Raw genomic sequence first — 17,317 nt, 5'->3', positions numbered from 1 at the left:
AAATCCACCTTTTTAATAGAGCATCGAAGACCAGTATTGATCTGACCCCTTCCTGGCTGTTTAACCTCACCTCTCACTAGTCTCCATTTTATAATATTTGCATAAATGATGAATTTGTAGGAGGGAAATCTCCTGCTGAGATAACAGGAGGTAATGAGACATTTGCACCAGTCAGAAGTACACTATGGCAATATTTGCCATGATTTGTTTCTACAATTTGGCCCTTTACAGAAACGAACTTAATAAAAACTTAAATATGAAATTATATAATAATGGAGCCATGGAAGGATGTTTAAAATTGGGTGAAGCAAGTTCATAAAGACTTTTGTGGTTATATGAGGGCAAGTGCTATTGTTTCAAACTTAGTCTTGATTTAAAGGACCTATAAAATGAGAAAGATTATATATACAAACTTTTTGAAAAAAAAAAGACTGTAGTTGTAGGCAGTGGAACATTATATACATGTAGAAAATGTACTTGTAGAAAATTTTGTAAGGATACCATGTTAAATATTTTCCATTTCTATATAGGATATTCAAAGAAAGATTTTTGATAATTAAATGGAAAATGGCACAAAATTCTATTCTTTAGGGAAGGAGGTGAGATGGGACTATAAGCTTAAAGAGTGAGACATTTACTAGAAATCTAATAAATAGTTTATTTTATTTTTGTCACAAATACTAGAATTTTCAGACTGAACTAAGCAAAATAATGTTACAGGTGAAATTCAATGAAAGAAGTAGATTTGTGATTTAGATTTAGGAAGAAAGTATAACAAAAATACATGTACGTGTTTTGGATATTTTGCTACTTTGAATTTATTTCTCCTTATACTCTGTCTTAAATTTCTGTTTTGGACTTAATTATTGGCCTGGAACAACTTTCATGAATTCTTGTTGCTCTGAAACTTTCTACTTATTTTTCTAAATTAGCCCTTCTGCTACTGTCCTTGCATTTAATTATTTGTCCTAGAATAGAACAGATGTCCAATTAATGATCTTTATTACTCTAATATTTTTATTTTAGTTAATTCAGAACTGTTTAAAGCAGGCGTCCTCAAACTAAAACATGGGGACAGTTCACCATCCCTCAGACCGTTGGAGGGCCGGACTATAGTTTTTTTTAAAAAAAAACTATGAACAAATTCCTGTGCACACTGCACATATCTTATTTTGAAGTAAAAAAGTGAAACGGGAACAAATACAATCATGCGGCTTAATGTGGCCCACGGGCCGCAGTTTGAGGACCCCTGATAGTGTGGCTCATGAAGCTATCAAAAAGTACAATGAAAGAAAACCCAATACCCACCCTCCCAAACCCTCCCAATTTTCCTCCGTAGGAACAGCCTCTGTTACAGCAGTTACTTGTCCCCACGTAACACATCTACACACAAATATGAATGTGTAGATACATACTTAAGTATGTGAAAATACATATATTACACTTGCATGTATGTGCATATATATATATACACACTATGTATTTGAATAAACACATACTGTATAAAAAGTTTATTGTTCCGCATTTTCACCTGTTATTTAACCATTTTTTTGTTATTTAACACATTTTAAGGATCTTTCCAAATCAGTATATAACAGATTTATTACTTTTTTATGACTACATTATGTCTGTTTTTTAAATTTATAATTTACACATAATTATACATTTTTATGGAGTATAGTGTGATATTTTAATGCATGTATATATTGTATAAACATGAAATCAGTAATTAACATATATACCGCTTTAAACATTTATTATTTCTTCAAGCTGATGATACCGAATTTCGTCTTCAGTAGGTTCTTGGTCTCGGTGATTCAAAGAATGAATCCACGGACCATAGATCAGTGGTAAGACAGGATTTATTTTACAGAAAAGAATATAGAAACACCAAAGCTCCTGGCAGAAAGAACCAACCAAGTCTGGGAAAAAGGTCTCTCTCTGGGCTCTTTGTCCAAGGGTGGGTGGGTGGGTGTGTGTGTGTGTGTGTGTGTGTGTGTGTGTATTTTTGCATGGGTACTCTGTAGTTATATTTTGCATGTATGGGTCCACGGTAGTTACATCTAGTTGGGATTTTGTAGTTAATAGTTAGCATGCATGGGTCCACTGTAGTTAAATTTAGTGTGGACTCTGTAGCAAACAAATGGATATAATCTCTTTAGTTCCCAGGCCTAGGAAACCTACATGAAATTGAGCAGGCCTGGTAAATGGGGGTTTCCTGCCGAGCTGCAAGTGCAAGGGGAGGGAGACCCAGACCCTTCTGGGTGTCTTCCCAGAAGTTGTCTGGTCCCTCTGGCTACTGGAGCCTCCTGCGGGGGTCTCCTGCAGGGGGGGAGTCCCCTCCTCCCACAGCCCGCCTACCCTGCAGCCCGCTGTTTCCACTCCCGGCTGCCACTGCACAAACACCTCCAGGGTGGAGGCAGCAGGTCCTCCCCTTGGGTGGCACCTGTGGCTCAAGGCGTAGGGCTCCAGCCCCATAGACTGGGTGTGGCAGGTTCAAGCCCGGCCCCAGCCAAAAAACTGCAAAAAAAAAAAAAAAAAAAGAAAAGAAAAGAAATGCCCTATGTAACCTTTATCCAGGTTCTCACAATTCTAACATCTTATACAACAATATAATACTACAATCAAAGTACACTGAGAAAGGCAAGATAAAAAATATTTCCATCACCTTAAAAATTCCTTAGGTTTCCATCCACTTCTATCCTATCCCCACAGTATTTTAAATCTGTAGGTTTATGTCATTTTCATGATTTGGGAAATTTTTACCCTATTTTTTTTTATTTTCATCTTTCTCTTTTCTGGTATTCCAACAATATGAATATTAAATTTTTTGTTATAATCACTTAGGTCCGTGAGGCTATGTTTTGTTTCAGAGATTTTTTTCAGTCTCTTTCTGTGGGATTTCTTTTTCCCTTTCAGTCTATTTCCTCTCTGTTTGTTCAGACTGGTAATTTCTGGTTTTCTAATTTCCAAATCACTGATCTTTTCCTTTGTCCTCTGTACTCTGCTACTGACCACATCCAATTTGGTTTTCTTCTTTCAGTTACTGTACTTCTTAGTTCTAAAATTACTATTTGTATATCCTTCATATATTCTATTTCTTTGCTGAAACACTGTTTCATTTTTTAAAGAATTTTCATAATTTTTGAAGGATTTTTGTTTTTTTTTTTGTTTTTTATGATGGCTGCTTCAAAGATATTTATCAGATAATTCTAGCATCTTTGTCATCTGAGTGTTGGTATATAATCACTGCTTTTTTTCATTCAGTTTGAGATCTTTTTGGAGACAGTCTCACCTTGTGGCCCTCAGTTGAGTGCCCTGGAGTCATAGCTCATAGAAGCCTCAAACTCTTGGGCTTAAGCATTCTCCTGCCTCAGCCTCTCAAGTAGATGGGACTACAGGCACCCACTACAATGCCTGGCTATTTTTAGAGATGAGGTCTCACTCTTGCTCAGGCTGGTCTCGAACTCCTGATCCTCCTTGGCCTCCCAGAATGCTACGATTATAGGCATGAGCCACTGCACCCGGCCTTACCATTAAACTTTCATATGTCTTTATAAAAATATTCCTCAGTAAAGGTATTAAATGGAATGGTGAATGAAAATGTTTGTTTCCTTTTTCTTATGTGGTTTATAGTGCTGAAATTTACCTTTAACAAAAAAGTAGGAAAAAAAAAACAGAAATAGCATGTTGCTATTCCAACTGATACTTAGCAATTTGTAATTAAAGTAATAAATCCATCTGAATCACTTCACATGTTTGCATATGTGTATTATTATACAAATAGTTAATAATAATGACAAATAGGGAATAATATTAATTCAACTATATACTTTTTAAAATTATTATAGACATTACTACTAATATAAATTGAAATATACGTAAGGACAGTAGAATAACAATTCTTGTCAATGCATAAGTTTTTCTTTACATTAACGACTGAGAATCAATACAGGGCACATCTCCTAGTTCTTATCATTTCTTTAAGAATCATCTTCTTCCCCATTTTCTATATGCTATAAGCAAAATCCTTAGATATGTGTAGTCTTCATTTTTTATATGTTCTTTAATTACAGGAACCATGTCTATTAAACCTGATTACTAAAGAATTTAAGCACCTATTAATGCTTTTAAATTAAATACTAAAATAAATGAACCCATTAAAAAATTTAATGTATATAGGCCAGGCACTGTGGCTCACACCTATAATCCTAGCACTTTGGAAAGCCCACACGGGTAGATAGCTTGAGCTCAGGAGTTCCAGACCAGCCTGAGCAAGAGCAAGCCCATGTCTCTACTAGAAATATAAAAACTATCTGGGCATCATGGTGGGTACATATAGTACCAGATACTTGGGAGGCTTAGGCAAGAGGATCCTTTGAGCCCAGTAGTTTGAGGTTGCTCTGAGCTATGACACCACAGCACTCTACTCAGGGAATCTCAGAGTGAGACTCTGTCTCAAAAAAAAAAAAAAAAAGGGTGGTGCCTGTGTTTCAGTGGGTACGGTGCTGGCCCCATATACCAACAGTGGCGGGTTCAAACCCAGGCACAGACAAATTGTAATAACAACAACAACAAAAAAAAAAAATAGCCGGGCATTGTGGCAGGTGTCTGTAGTCCCAGCCACTCGGGAGGCTGAGGCAAGAGAATCACCTAAGCTCAGGAGTTGGAGGTTGCTGTGAGCTGTGTGACACCATGGCACTCTATCGAAGGCAATAAAGTGAGACTGTCTCTCTACCAAAAAAAAAAAAATTAACATATATTCTCAGGAAAAGATGAAAAGGAATGTCTTCTAAAAGCAAAGTCTTTGGGTTTGCAGTTCTGATATAGAACTACCATAATAACACAGCACCAGCCTTTGGGCCCGATTTAAGTTTGCAAACTCAACCTAGAAAAAGTGCTATATACCTTACGGGTGAATATAACTATAGTCACCTTCCAAGAGCTCCCTTAGTAAACTATACACCAATGCCAGAGCCTAGTCCACTTTCAAAGTGGTTTTGGAAGTCTTTTTCCTGAATGGCCATCAGAGCTGCCATCATTTACTCTTGTCTGAATGTCATAAAAAAAAAAAAATTTTTTTTTTTTTGGAGACAGAGTCTCATTCTGTTGCCCCAGGCTAGAGTGCCAAAGCAAAAACCTAGCTCACAGCAACCTCAAACTCCTGGGTTCAAGTGATCCTCCTGACTCAGCCTCCCAAGCAGTTGGGACTACACGTGCCTACCACAAGTCCTCACTAATTTTTAATAGAAATGAGGTCTCCCTTGTTCTCAAGCCGGTCTCAAATTCTTGAGCTTAAGTTATCCTCCTGCCTCAGCCTCCAAGGGTGCTAGGATTACAGGCATGAGCCACCATGCCCAGCCAAAATGTATTCTTTTCAATATTTCCTTTATCTTCAGGTAAAGAAAAAAGTTAGGTTAGTAGGGATGGCGTTCTAGTATAGTTATTGTTTACTGGCTACAAATTCCAATAGCCAATGCCATGTGATCTGGTACACTGCCACGATATAAAAACCATGAGTTATTGGCGAAAAGTTATAGACATTTTTGTCTAACATTTTCATACAGGTTTTTCAGACTTCCAAATGGTAAACTTGGTTAACTACCCAGCTGGTACAAATTCATAATGAACAATCCCTCTGATATCAAAAAAGGTTAGCAACATCGTTTTGACTTTTGACTTAGACCAGGGGTCCTCAAACTGCGGCCCTTGGGCCACATGAAGTGGTGTTATTATATTTGTTCCCGTTTTGTTTTTTTTTACTTCAAAATAAGGTATGTGCAGTCTGCATAGGAATTTGGTCATAGTTTTGTTTTTTGTTTTTTTTTAAACTATAGTCCGGCCCTCCAACAGTCTGAGGACAGTGAATTGGCCCCCTGTTTAATAAGTTTGAGGACGCCTGACTTAGACTGACAGAACTGTTTTAATTGTGAAGAATTGGCTGACTTCTACTATGCACTTTGACATTTTGTTTCAGGGTCATATTAACACATCCATGTTTCATCACCAGTGATAACACAGTTCAAAACATCATCTTGCTTCATCTTGGCAAGCTTCAACTCTCCTTTGCTTTTATTTATTGGTGAACTCCGTTAAGACCATTTTTGCACACACCGTTCTCATTTTCTTAACTGTTTCTTTGTAGATGTTTACATGGTCTGCTATGCTTCTCACAGTCAGCAAACAATTCTGACCCAAAATTTGGAAAATTTTTGCAATGTTTCTATCAGTTCTGCTCTTCCTGGCTGTTGTAACCTCTCTTCATCAGGTATGCTTTCTCTTCCCACAGAGAAACATTTAATTCATTTGTACATTGTCATTTTCTTTATGGCATTATCCCCATAAACATGGACTAACATGTCCCTAATTTTACTTCCACTCTTTCCAAGTTTAACAAGAAATTCAATGTTTACCATCGTTTGATATTAAATTTAATGTTTATCATTCTTTCCAAGTTTAACAAGAAAGTGAATGTTTATCTTTGTTTTAATTCAACATCCAACATTCTTACTATTGCAAAGAAAAATACATAACAACAATAATGAATGACACTCAGCAAGACACCACCATGTAGTGACACAAACACAGTATGAGGCAGTGATTTACCAAGGTTATGAAACCTTACCTAGTTGTTTGTACAGAGCTGCCAACATAAGTACAAGGTGGCAACTTCATGGACTTAATCGTTAGAACTTGTAGATTAAGCTGATAGTCCCAATATATACTTCGTAGCAATACCTAATCCATCAAGTACCAAGAAAGAACCTGACTAAAATGATAAAAACTTGTACTTCAAGATATTATTATGAACAAGACCATTTTGGTTACTGGCTTAGATTTAACAGAAATATTCACAGCAGACCAAAATGAAAAATCAATAATATATAAAATGCTGCCATTGGAAAAATGCATTTCTATAGCAAAATTAAGTTTATCTATAGGGAGACAATGGGTAACAAAAGAAAAACTCGTCTATTTTGTTTAAAAAATACTAAAGTCTAAAGAGATACTCTAAAACTAATTTTATAAATAGTTCATCAAAAACAATAAATTCATCTAACTGAAAATTCAGTTTGAAAATGTACAGCTCTCCAGAAAATAATTACCCCAGAAACCACTGTTTATCCTTTGCTGATTGGCATTTTTAAGAATTTCAATTCACCATGGCAACCTGTCTTAACACCAGCAGATAAGTACAGGCTATATTTAGAGGCTGCTTTCCAGACAGCAATCCTGCCTTTTCTTCATATTTAATGGCATGATCCAAGAGACCAAAATATCATTTAATCAGATAGACTGGTAGTGTGAAGAGAAGTATACTCAGGGGAATGAGGCTATATCTTTCAGAGCCACCAAAAGAATAAAGTTTCTAGCAAAGGTGGTGAAATGTGTAAAGAAGTATATAAAGGTAAATAACAATTACAATTAGACACAACTGTTTCGTCCAATTTTAACTTTTTCTTAAAACATAAAATGCCATTATCAAGTACAAATGATCTGTAATAAAATATTCTTCAACTAGCAAGTAGTGTTTATGTATAATTAGTATGCTACATTTCCAAGGTAGTATCTAACAACTAAGAAAATATAGTTTTCCCCAAAAGCGATTCTTTACAGATGAATAATAATAACAGCAATAGTAATATAAAACAAGTCAAAAATACAAAATAGGAAAGATGAATTAATGAAAATGCTACATTTATAAAATTACTATGAACTTAACTGTGCTTTATAATATTTGTAATCAACAGTGTAAAGAATTTCTACTTTACTAAAAAATAGTTTCATACAGTTTACTTTTTAATATACCACAGTATCATAATAATCAAACATAGAAAACCTTTTCTTACTCTTTGAATGAACTGACTGAAAATCATTATGAAAGACAAAATGTGAAGAAGTAAACTTCAAATTAAAATATCATGACCTCAGACCCATTAGGATGGCTATGATCAAAAAAACATTTTAAGTGTTGGTGAGGATATGGAGAAATGGACCCCATTGCTAGTGGAACTCTAAAACATGCAGCTGTTGTGAAAAACAATATGGTAGTCCTTCAAAAACATTAAAAATACAATTCTTATATGATCCAACATTTCCACTTCTGGGTACATATTCAAAACAACTGAAATGTTCATAGGAGCATTATTCACAATAGGCAAAAGGAGTAAGCAACTCAGATGTCCACTGATAGATGACTGAATTAAACAAAAATTTGTTTGTACATGTAATGAAAATTTTTCCCTATTGACTATATTACTAATATTCTACATTCTGAATTATATATCCAGCATTCAGAGATGGCCAATTCTTCCATAAATTAAACAATTCTTAATCTGGACCTCTAATATGATCCTAAATTTTTAAGGGGTTTTGCAAATTAAATAAAAGGTGAAAAATCACTTGAGCCCAGGAGGTCAAGATTACAGTGAACTGTGATCGAGCCACTGCATTGCAGCTGGATCACAGAGGGAGAGACTGTCTTTAAAATGAATAAATAAATAAATAAATAAATATATGAGACATGCCCCTGCCCATATACAATCAGCATTAGTGCCATGAATAATAGTACAGATTTTTCTATTTCTTGTCATTCTTACATTTTCTTGCTCTTTTGGTTCAACAGCTGTTAATAATATCTATAATGAGTCTGAGTTCGAATAATTATTAATGCTAGTTTATAAATAACCAATAAGAAACCTAAAGCATAAATATGGGAATAATTTTTTTTGTTTATTGTTGGTGATTCATTCAGGGTACAAGAAACCAGGTTACACTGATTGCATTTGTTAGGGAAAGTCCCTCTTACACTTGTGTCTTGCCCCCAAAAAGTGTGTCACACACCAAGACCCCATCCCTCCTCCTTCCCTCTCTCACCTCTTCCTTTCTTCCTCCCCCTTCCTTCTTCCTATCTCTGCTCTCCCCTTCCCCTTCCCACAACCATGTCATTAATTGTCCTCATATCAAAATTGAGTACACAGGATTCATGCTTCTGCATTCTTGTGATGCTTTACTAAGAATAATGTCTTCCACTTCCATCCAACTTAATACAAAGGCTGTAAAGTCTCCATTTTTTTAATAGGTGAATAGTATTCCATGGTGTACATATACCACAGCTTGTTAATCCATTCCTGGGTTGGGGCATTTAAGCTGTTTCCACATTTTGGCAATTGTAAATTAAGCTGCTATAAACAGTCGAGTGCAAGTGTCCTTATGATAAAAGGATTTTTTTCCTTCTGGGTAGATGCCCAATAATGAGATTGCAGGATCAAATGGGAGGGTGGAGTTGAGTTCCTTGAGGGTTCTCCATACATCCTTCCAAAAAGGTTGTACTAGTTTGCAGTCCCATCAGCAGTGTAAAAGTGTTCCCTTCTCTCCACATCCATGCCAGCATCTGCTGCTGAGATTTTTGTGATGTGGGCCATTCTCGCTGGGGTTAGATGGTATCTCAGGGTGGTTTTGATTTGCTAATAATTAGGGATGATGAGTATTTTTTCATATACTTGTTAGCCATTGGTCTGTCTTTAGAAAAGGTTCTATTCATGTCTCTTGCCCATTGATATATGGGATTGTTGGCTTTTTTCATGTGGATTAATTTGAGTTCTCTATAGATACTCGTTATACAGTTTTTGTCTGATTCAAAATATGCAAATATCCTTTCCCATTGTGTAGGTTGTCTATTTGCTTTGGTTATTGTCTCCTTAGCTGTACCAAAGCTTTTCAGTCTAATTAAGTCCCATTTGTTTATTTTTGTTGTTGGAATTGCCATGGCAGTCTTCTTCATGAAGTCTCTCCCCAGTCCGGTATCTTCCAGTGTTTTTCCTATGCTTTCTTTGAGGATTTTTATTGTTTCATGCCTTAAATTTAAGTCCTTTATCCATCTTGGATCAATTGTGGTGAGTGGAGAAGGTGTGGGTCCAGTTTCAGTCTTTTACATGTAGACATCCAGTTCTCCCAACACCACTTATTGAATAGGGAGTCTTTCCCCCAGTGTATGTTCTTGTTTGGTTTATCGAAGATTAGGTGGTTGTAAGATGTTAGTTTCATCTCCTGGTTTTCTATTCAATTCCAAATGTCTATGTCTCTGTTTTTGTGCCTTGACCACTATGGCTTTGTAGTACAGCCTAAAATCTGATATGCTGATGCCCCTGGCTTTGTTTTTGTTACTAAGAACTGCCTTAGCTATACGGGGTTTTTTTCTGGTTACATACAAAATGCAGAGTCATTTTTTCCAAGTCTTGAAGGTATGATGTTGGTATTTTGATAGGGATGGCATCAAATAGGTAGATTGCTTTGGGAAGTATAGACATTTTAATAATGTTGATTCTTCCCAGCCATGGGCATAGTATGTTCTTCCATTTGTTTTTTTTTTTTTTTTTTTTTGTGGTTTTTGGCCAGGGGTGGGTTTGAACCCGCCACCTCCGGCATATGGGACCAGCGCCCTACTCCTTGAGCCACAGGCGCTGCCCTCCATTTGTTAATATCCTCTGCTATTTCCTTTCTTAGGGTTTCATAATTTTCTTTATAGAGATCCTTCACCTCTTTTGTTCGGTATATTCCTAGGTATTTCATTTTCATTGAAGCCATGGTGAAGGGAATTGTGTCCTTAATTAGCCTCTCATCTTGGCTATTATTGGCATATATGAAGGCTACTGACTTGTGAACATTATATGGGAATAAATTTTATCTCTTATCTTTAGTATGTAGTCAACCGAGATTTAAAAGTATTTTTAAAAATTACCTCTATAAGGAACATAACTGAATATAAGCTAAATTACTTTATATACAATGCCTACTTCATAAGTAATACTCATCTCTAGAAGATGCATAACACAATTTTTGTAAGTAAAACCCTATGCATTTCTCCACATAAAGAAAAAAATTATTACAATAAAAAATAAACAGTTGTTTATTTCAAAATTTAGCACACATGCAAGCAAGTTACAAATTCAAACAAAGGGTTAGGTACATTAAATCAACAAAAAGTGAATGTCAAGTTCCTTCACTTGGTCTTACACTTAACACCTAGGGGACTGTGACAGAAACAAATAAACTCAGAGTACTACCCCAAGAAAAGAACTCATGAATCCCTTTAACTTTAATCTTGCAACAAGTCACATTTCGCTTCTATTATTAAAACAGATTAAAGTTATTAAGAACTTGCTTAGAGATTATTATTATCTTAATAATTTGCTTAATATTATTAAGAACTTGCTTAGAGATTCACAACTTTCTCACATTTTTTTTCTCCCAAGGCATCACTCCTCCATCATGTTTACATAATAGCTCACTGAGTTCATGCAACCCCAGTAAATGTTTTGGCAGTAAAATATTGGAGTATGTACTACACAGTTTAGGTAAATTACAAAATACCTAACATTCTATTTCATTAGCTTGACACAAATTTAGAATATGAATTAGTTAGGATAGGTTCTGCTTTTTTGATATCTCTGAGGCAGTGAGCCTGTCATCAACGGTGGACTGCTTGGGTTAAAGATCATTTTCTATATAGATTTGATTCAGTTTTATTTCTAAATTTTGTATACAAAAATTCCTTATCTGACTTATCCTTATCAAGACTTCCAATTCATTTCTCCAACTGTCAATATCCAGATAAGCCTGAGTTTTCTTCAGCCTACTTTTTCTTCTTCTTTAGGGTTCTTTTCTAACAGTACTAGTGGTTGAAATAACATTTACTGTCAAGTGTTTAGTACCAGCAGCTAAAGTATGCTTAACATACAAAGCATTCATTCAATACACATCTTGTTCTAATAACATTTCTCATTTGAGACATCTGTAAAAATAACATGTATACACAGATATATACAATTTTAATAACAACTACACTAGTTTGAAGTGCTCGTAAAATGACGATGACTTTTTTTAAGGAGGGAAATTTTATAAAAAGAGATTTCTAACATATTTCCTATTCAGTGTTGCCAAATAAACAATTCAGTTCCTTATAGTGTATACGTATCAATGAAAAGTAATACAAATTTATGTTAAGAGTCTGAGACATCAAAGAGGCACCTAGCTTTAAAAACAAAGCAATTCTCTCCTACAGGTATATAGTTAATGGATATTATAATCAGAAAGGAATTCAGAATAAAATATTTCCCATCATTAATTGATTAATTTATTTCACACTGAAAGAAATACATTAATTTATTTCACACTGGGAATTTCTCTTTCTAAAAGACTTTACCAAATAAAAAATATATCTCTAAAACACAAATTGGAGACTTTATTAAAATATCCTGAGAATTTTAATAAGCCCTTTCCAAATCCAAGTAGACAGGGACATGGTCTTTCCTCATGAATGCGAACATTCTTATATACTATACCAGTGCCTCCTAGAGGCTAAAGCCTAAAGAAATGATGCTAAATTAGGACACCTACTTTTTTTTAACAGGTACTCTGAGAATGATTTTGTCTATCCAATGAAGTGGTTTAAGATAAATTTTTCTTAGAATATTAAGATTAAATGTAGAATTTAGTGGTACACTGAATGATGAATTATTATTTTACATTCTGGAAAGAAATAACAAATTCTCTCAAAACGTGACAATTTATTATAATCCATTATTCTAGTGTAATTCTTCACAGCTTTTGTATCTCTGAAGTCTATTATGTTTTTCACTATATTGTTGCATTAAATAGATATATAAACTCATCATACCAAAAATATATTTTATTCATTCAAATGGGTGAAATCTTTTGAACAAATCATAGTTTCCTCACATATCCATGAGGAAAATGGAACTCCTCAGGCAAATAATATTTTTTAAATATTCATTTGCTAGGTTTATTTACATCTACATAGAATAATTATATTGACGAGAACTGTTAATTTTCATAGAAATAAAAATCAAGGCGAAAGAACTTTGGCATTCCTTTTGAGTGAGGAAACGACAGATAGAGGAAAAAAAAAAAAAAAAACCTGGAGAGAGTAGGTTTGGAAACTCATCCTGAACTCATTACATTATAAATTTCTACATTCAATATATTTTCAACACTCTTTTGTGATAGTATTTTTTATGACTCCTCAATCATTAAAGAATCAAAAACCTTTAAATTCTAGATATCTTTTATTTTATTCCTCACAAAATTCTCAATGATAAATGAAATTTGTAGGAGGAGTTATATTACATGTATTCTAAAGGACTGAGTTCCTTTGTTGTATACATCAATAAACGAACTGCCTATCAGCAATCAATTTTCTTTTCCCTGCTGCCTAAGCTTAATAAGCTTTGATTTTTTTTTTTTTAAGTACAGCGTGATCTTATTGGAAGGGTATGATTGTATAGATGACAGTATGCATTGTTTGACAGTAAATAAACTACAAAAAAATATTTCATGAAATAGAAAGTGATATTACAATAGCATATATGATGATGAACACTGAGACTGACTCAAGAGCCAAAAAAAAAAAAAGTGAAAACTGAGATCTATAAAAGTCTCCAAAATTTCCTATGCCTAAAACATATGTTATGTTTTCTAACATAAGACTTAGGAAGTATATTTAATATATTTGAATATATATTACAAATAACTATTTTTTATTTATAATTATAAATGTTTCAAACAATATATTTATAAAAACTCAAATTGATGTGAATAAATTCAATCTCGCTTTCACAGGCAAATTGTCTACTAATCATCCTCCCACCTAGTATCTAATACCACTTTGTCAAGATATCAGCCAGTAGCCCTGCTCATTGAAAGTTAATCATTCACAATGACATCAATCCTTCTGCTATGATCTATTCTATTTCTAAAAAGAAATCGTTCCATCATACTTTATACTTTATTATATGTAACACAAATTATTAGAAAAGATATTCCTTTACGTTAAATTAGTTTTCAGGTATAACTCTTTTGAAAAGAGTAATAACAATAATAAAATTTTAAATAATACTCAATATTGAAGACCAAATACTCACAAAGAAGGATCTTGTACAAGATCTTTGAGATTTATCCCACTGCGATCTTCTGCAAGATTCCTGAAGCAACTATCACTCACTAAAGAGGAAAAGGGGGAAAGAAAAAAAAATTAATTTTGTTTACATTTCATTTAAGATACTAATGACCAAATGAAATTTTGAAAATGAAAATTAGTTTTTTAATTCTTTTCCAAATATCCATATGGATTGTTTTCTAGGCCTGGTAAATTTAGCAGCAAATGTTAAAACTGTTTTTTTAGAGAAAACAGAAAGACTGTAAAGATCTTCCATAAAGTAGATAGAAAAAAGGAAATCTCAACAACGAATTAAAATCTATTAAAAAATTAAACAGAAATTCTAGATCTAAAAAATATAACATATGAACTTAAGTTGGTGGGTAAGTTTTATAACTGACTAACCCTAGCAAAACACAAGATTAGTGAACTTGAAGGTAGGTCAGCAGAAAACATCCGAACTTTATCTAAGGCAGATCAAAAAAAAGAAAGAAAGAAAAGAACTGAACAGAACAGAAGAGACATCGAGGAATAAAACAATCTAACTTATATGTAACTGCAGTCACAATAAAGCAGAGGGAGAGAATAGGGTGAGACAATACTACCAGAAAATGAAAAAAATTGCTGAGACTATCCCAAAACCATTCTAATAAATTTCTTTAATGAATTAAAAAGTTTAGAGAACAGAACTGCAAAAAGTGAAGGAAAAACCACAACTTACAGTCAAAATGCTAAAAATCAAAGAAAACAATATTTTAACGATAGCAAGAGGGAGAAAAAGAATTCATTTCCTTCAAAGGAAAAACAAGACTTAAAGTTTAATTTTTTTTTTTTTGCGGTTTTTTTGGCTTAATTTTAACAGAAACTATGGAATCTAGAAGACAATAAAATGGCATGTTTAAAACACTGAAGAAAAACTATGAATCTAAAAGTCTATAACTTGATAAAAGAACCAAAACAAAGGTAAAGATACAAAAACAAAGGTAAAATAAAACTGATTTACTCATATAACATTTTTAAATCCTTATTAGTATAGATGATCATTTATTTCAGTTTAATTGTTTTAGCGAGACCCTTATAATCAACACAAACGAAAAAACATTTGTCTTTTCTTTTCAAAGAGCCATTACCTAGTATTCTTTAGTATTTTACATTCCCCTTTAAAGGGTCCCTTGAAATTATAAACTTTACTTCCTCTAACTATAGCTCTACCTGTAAAAGAAATGATTTAGTACATATAAACAACGATGCGCTAAAAACATTTAAGGTTGAAAAAGTTTAGATTCTTTTTTTAACTCCAAGAAGGTGATTTTGTAATCTTCAGAATTTAAGCAGTGGACGGCGCCTGTGGCTCAAGGGGTAGGGCGCCGGTCCCATATGCCGGAGGTGGCGGGTTCAAACCCAGCCCCAGGCAAAAAAAAAAAAAAAAGAATTTAAGCAGTATATAATTTTCAACCCATATTTTATAGACATATTCCAATATGTTGATCTGTGACAAATTCTCTGCTTTCCATAATTTAATACCAAATGCTCTTATTATATCATTTCCTGAATAAGGGCAAAGAAAATAAAATGTTGGCACACTGTAACAAAAGTTGGTTTCCAGCTAAGCTGGACTAAAATTGAAGGTATATTATATTATATCATAAAATTTGTTCTAATAATATGTCTTTCCTATTTTGGCAAATAGGAGAGATCATTTATAAACTTCAAGAGCCTATACATTGTAGAGGCTTAATTAAAATGGAATAAACCTTTGCTCTTTTAAAGCATTGCTGGTCAGCTATCTGAAAAGTAACTTTTGCTAAGAAGACAGTTTTCTAAAAATGCATATACCACCTAAATTTGAAGTTAAAAACCAAGCAAGAACTCTCTTAACAAAAAGTGTGAAACTTTGGCTGCCTAATAAATATGCTTGTTCTTTTTAGGCCAGTTTCTTTTTATATCAATGCAACAAATTTTGGTTTTGAATCATAAATAAGAAATGGCTACATTTCAAGAAGCTAATGAATATCTGTTCATTGTAAATCACACCAAAATGAATCATTTTGGGATCATCATATTTTTCTGTTTTTTTTCCTTCTAGTACATGACATCTGGAAGAATTACTATGGTCTTTGTTCATTTTCATTTGTTAATGAAAATTCCTCAGTGTGGCGTCTTAAAAGTCAGATAAAACAGGGGAAATTACAAAAGAAACACATAGTCAAACTACCTGGTCTTAATATGATAATTTTAAATGTGGATCTCCATCTGATTTATGTTGATATAATAATTAACACGGAGGAGAAGAAAGGAAAATATCTTAGAAATACTGTGTCCTAGATTCTTTGGCTGAAGTCACAGCTCTTTATTTGCATTTTCTATAAATGTTTATCTTTTTGAAGTATAATCAAGATAAAAGTTGACATTCAACATGCACTACACATTTCATATTCATTGCCTCATTTAATCTTTACACAATCATTCAGTAATAGACCTAGTGTGTATATTCCTATTTTACAGATAAACACACTGAGGATGGGGGAGATTAAGCATCCTGCTTGAAAGTTTATAGCTAACACATAGCTGTATTGGACAAAACCATACTCTGTAACTTTTGCCACCATCCCATAATGAACATGGTTCTTACATATTTCTCTTCATATGGATTTGTATAGCCTTAAAACAAAAGTTATAAAATGAAACTTTATTATGTGATAATAAATGCCATTTCAAAACATTACAAAGGAAATATAATTTTTTTTAACTTGAAAAAAGCATATTGGATCTTCTAGTCAAGTAGTTGAAAACTGCATTTCATAGTACCTTATGGGTTCTATAGAGGATGAACATTCCTGTCTCCCTTACAAATAAAGAGCTCTGTTTTTATTTGTTTTGTATATTAGATTGACTTCAAAGATTTTTACCTGAAGAAATTTTACTGAAGAAATTTGGTACAAGCTAAAACACACACACACAAATACATTTCAAAACTACATAATTAGTTCTATCTTTACATTATTTTACATATGAGAATCATGATTTGTCTATGTTCAGCAAGTATCAGCATCCAAATTCAGTACACTTACAAATATTTGTAAAGTAGATTTTTAGCAAGGCTCTTAGCCAACAATTAAGCATTTTCTTTTTTATATGTTCAAATTCATCTTTCTGGGTTAGAATCAAGGTAAGGTAATGTTTGACATTCGTTATATGCTAAGCACTTCACACTCATTTTCTAACTTATAATGTAGCAGTAGGTATAATCAGTATGATTTTTGATAAAATATAAGTTCTATTATTATGAATCATTCCATAAGATCATTAGAAACTATGTGTGAAAGACCTATTTCTTAATTCCAGAAAGACACTAGTGTC

General features: G+C 33.5%; 1 protein-coding gene across 11 annotated transcripts in view; it reads right to left on the bottom strand.

Moving 5' to 3' along the window:
- Nucleotides 1-17,317, bottom strand: part of GPHN (gephyrin) — a 708,676-nt gene that overhangs the window by 548,627 nt on the left and 142,732 nt on the right. For all 11 annotated transcript variants that reach the window (XM_053602269.1, XM_053602258.1, XM_053602260.1 and 8 more), the window contains exon 2: nt 13,944-14,022. In XM_053602269.1, the coding sequence (XP_053458244.1) occupies nt 13,944-14,022 (79 nt within the window). The remainder of the gene's footprint in view (nt 1-13,943; nt 14,023-17,317) is intronic.

This window comes from Nycticebus coucang, chromosome 9, assembly GCF_027406575.1.
Source record: "Nycticebus coucang isolate mNycCou1 chromosome 9, mNycCou1.pri, whole genome shotgun sequence".
Lineage (NCBI taxonomy): Eukaryota > Metazoa > Chordata > Mammalia > Primates > Lorisidae > Nycticebus > Nycticebus coucang.
This window is presented reverse-complemented; position numbering and strand designations above follow the sequence as displayed.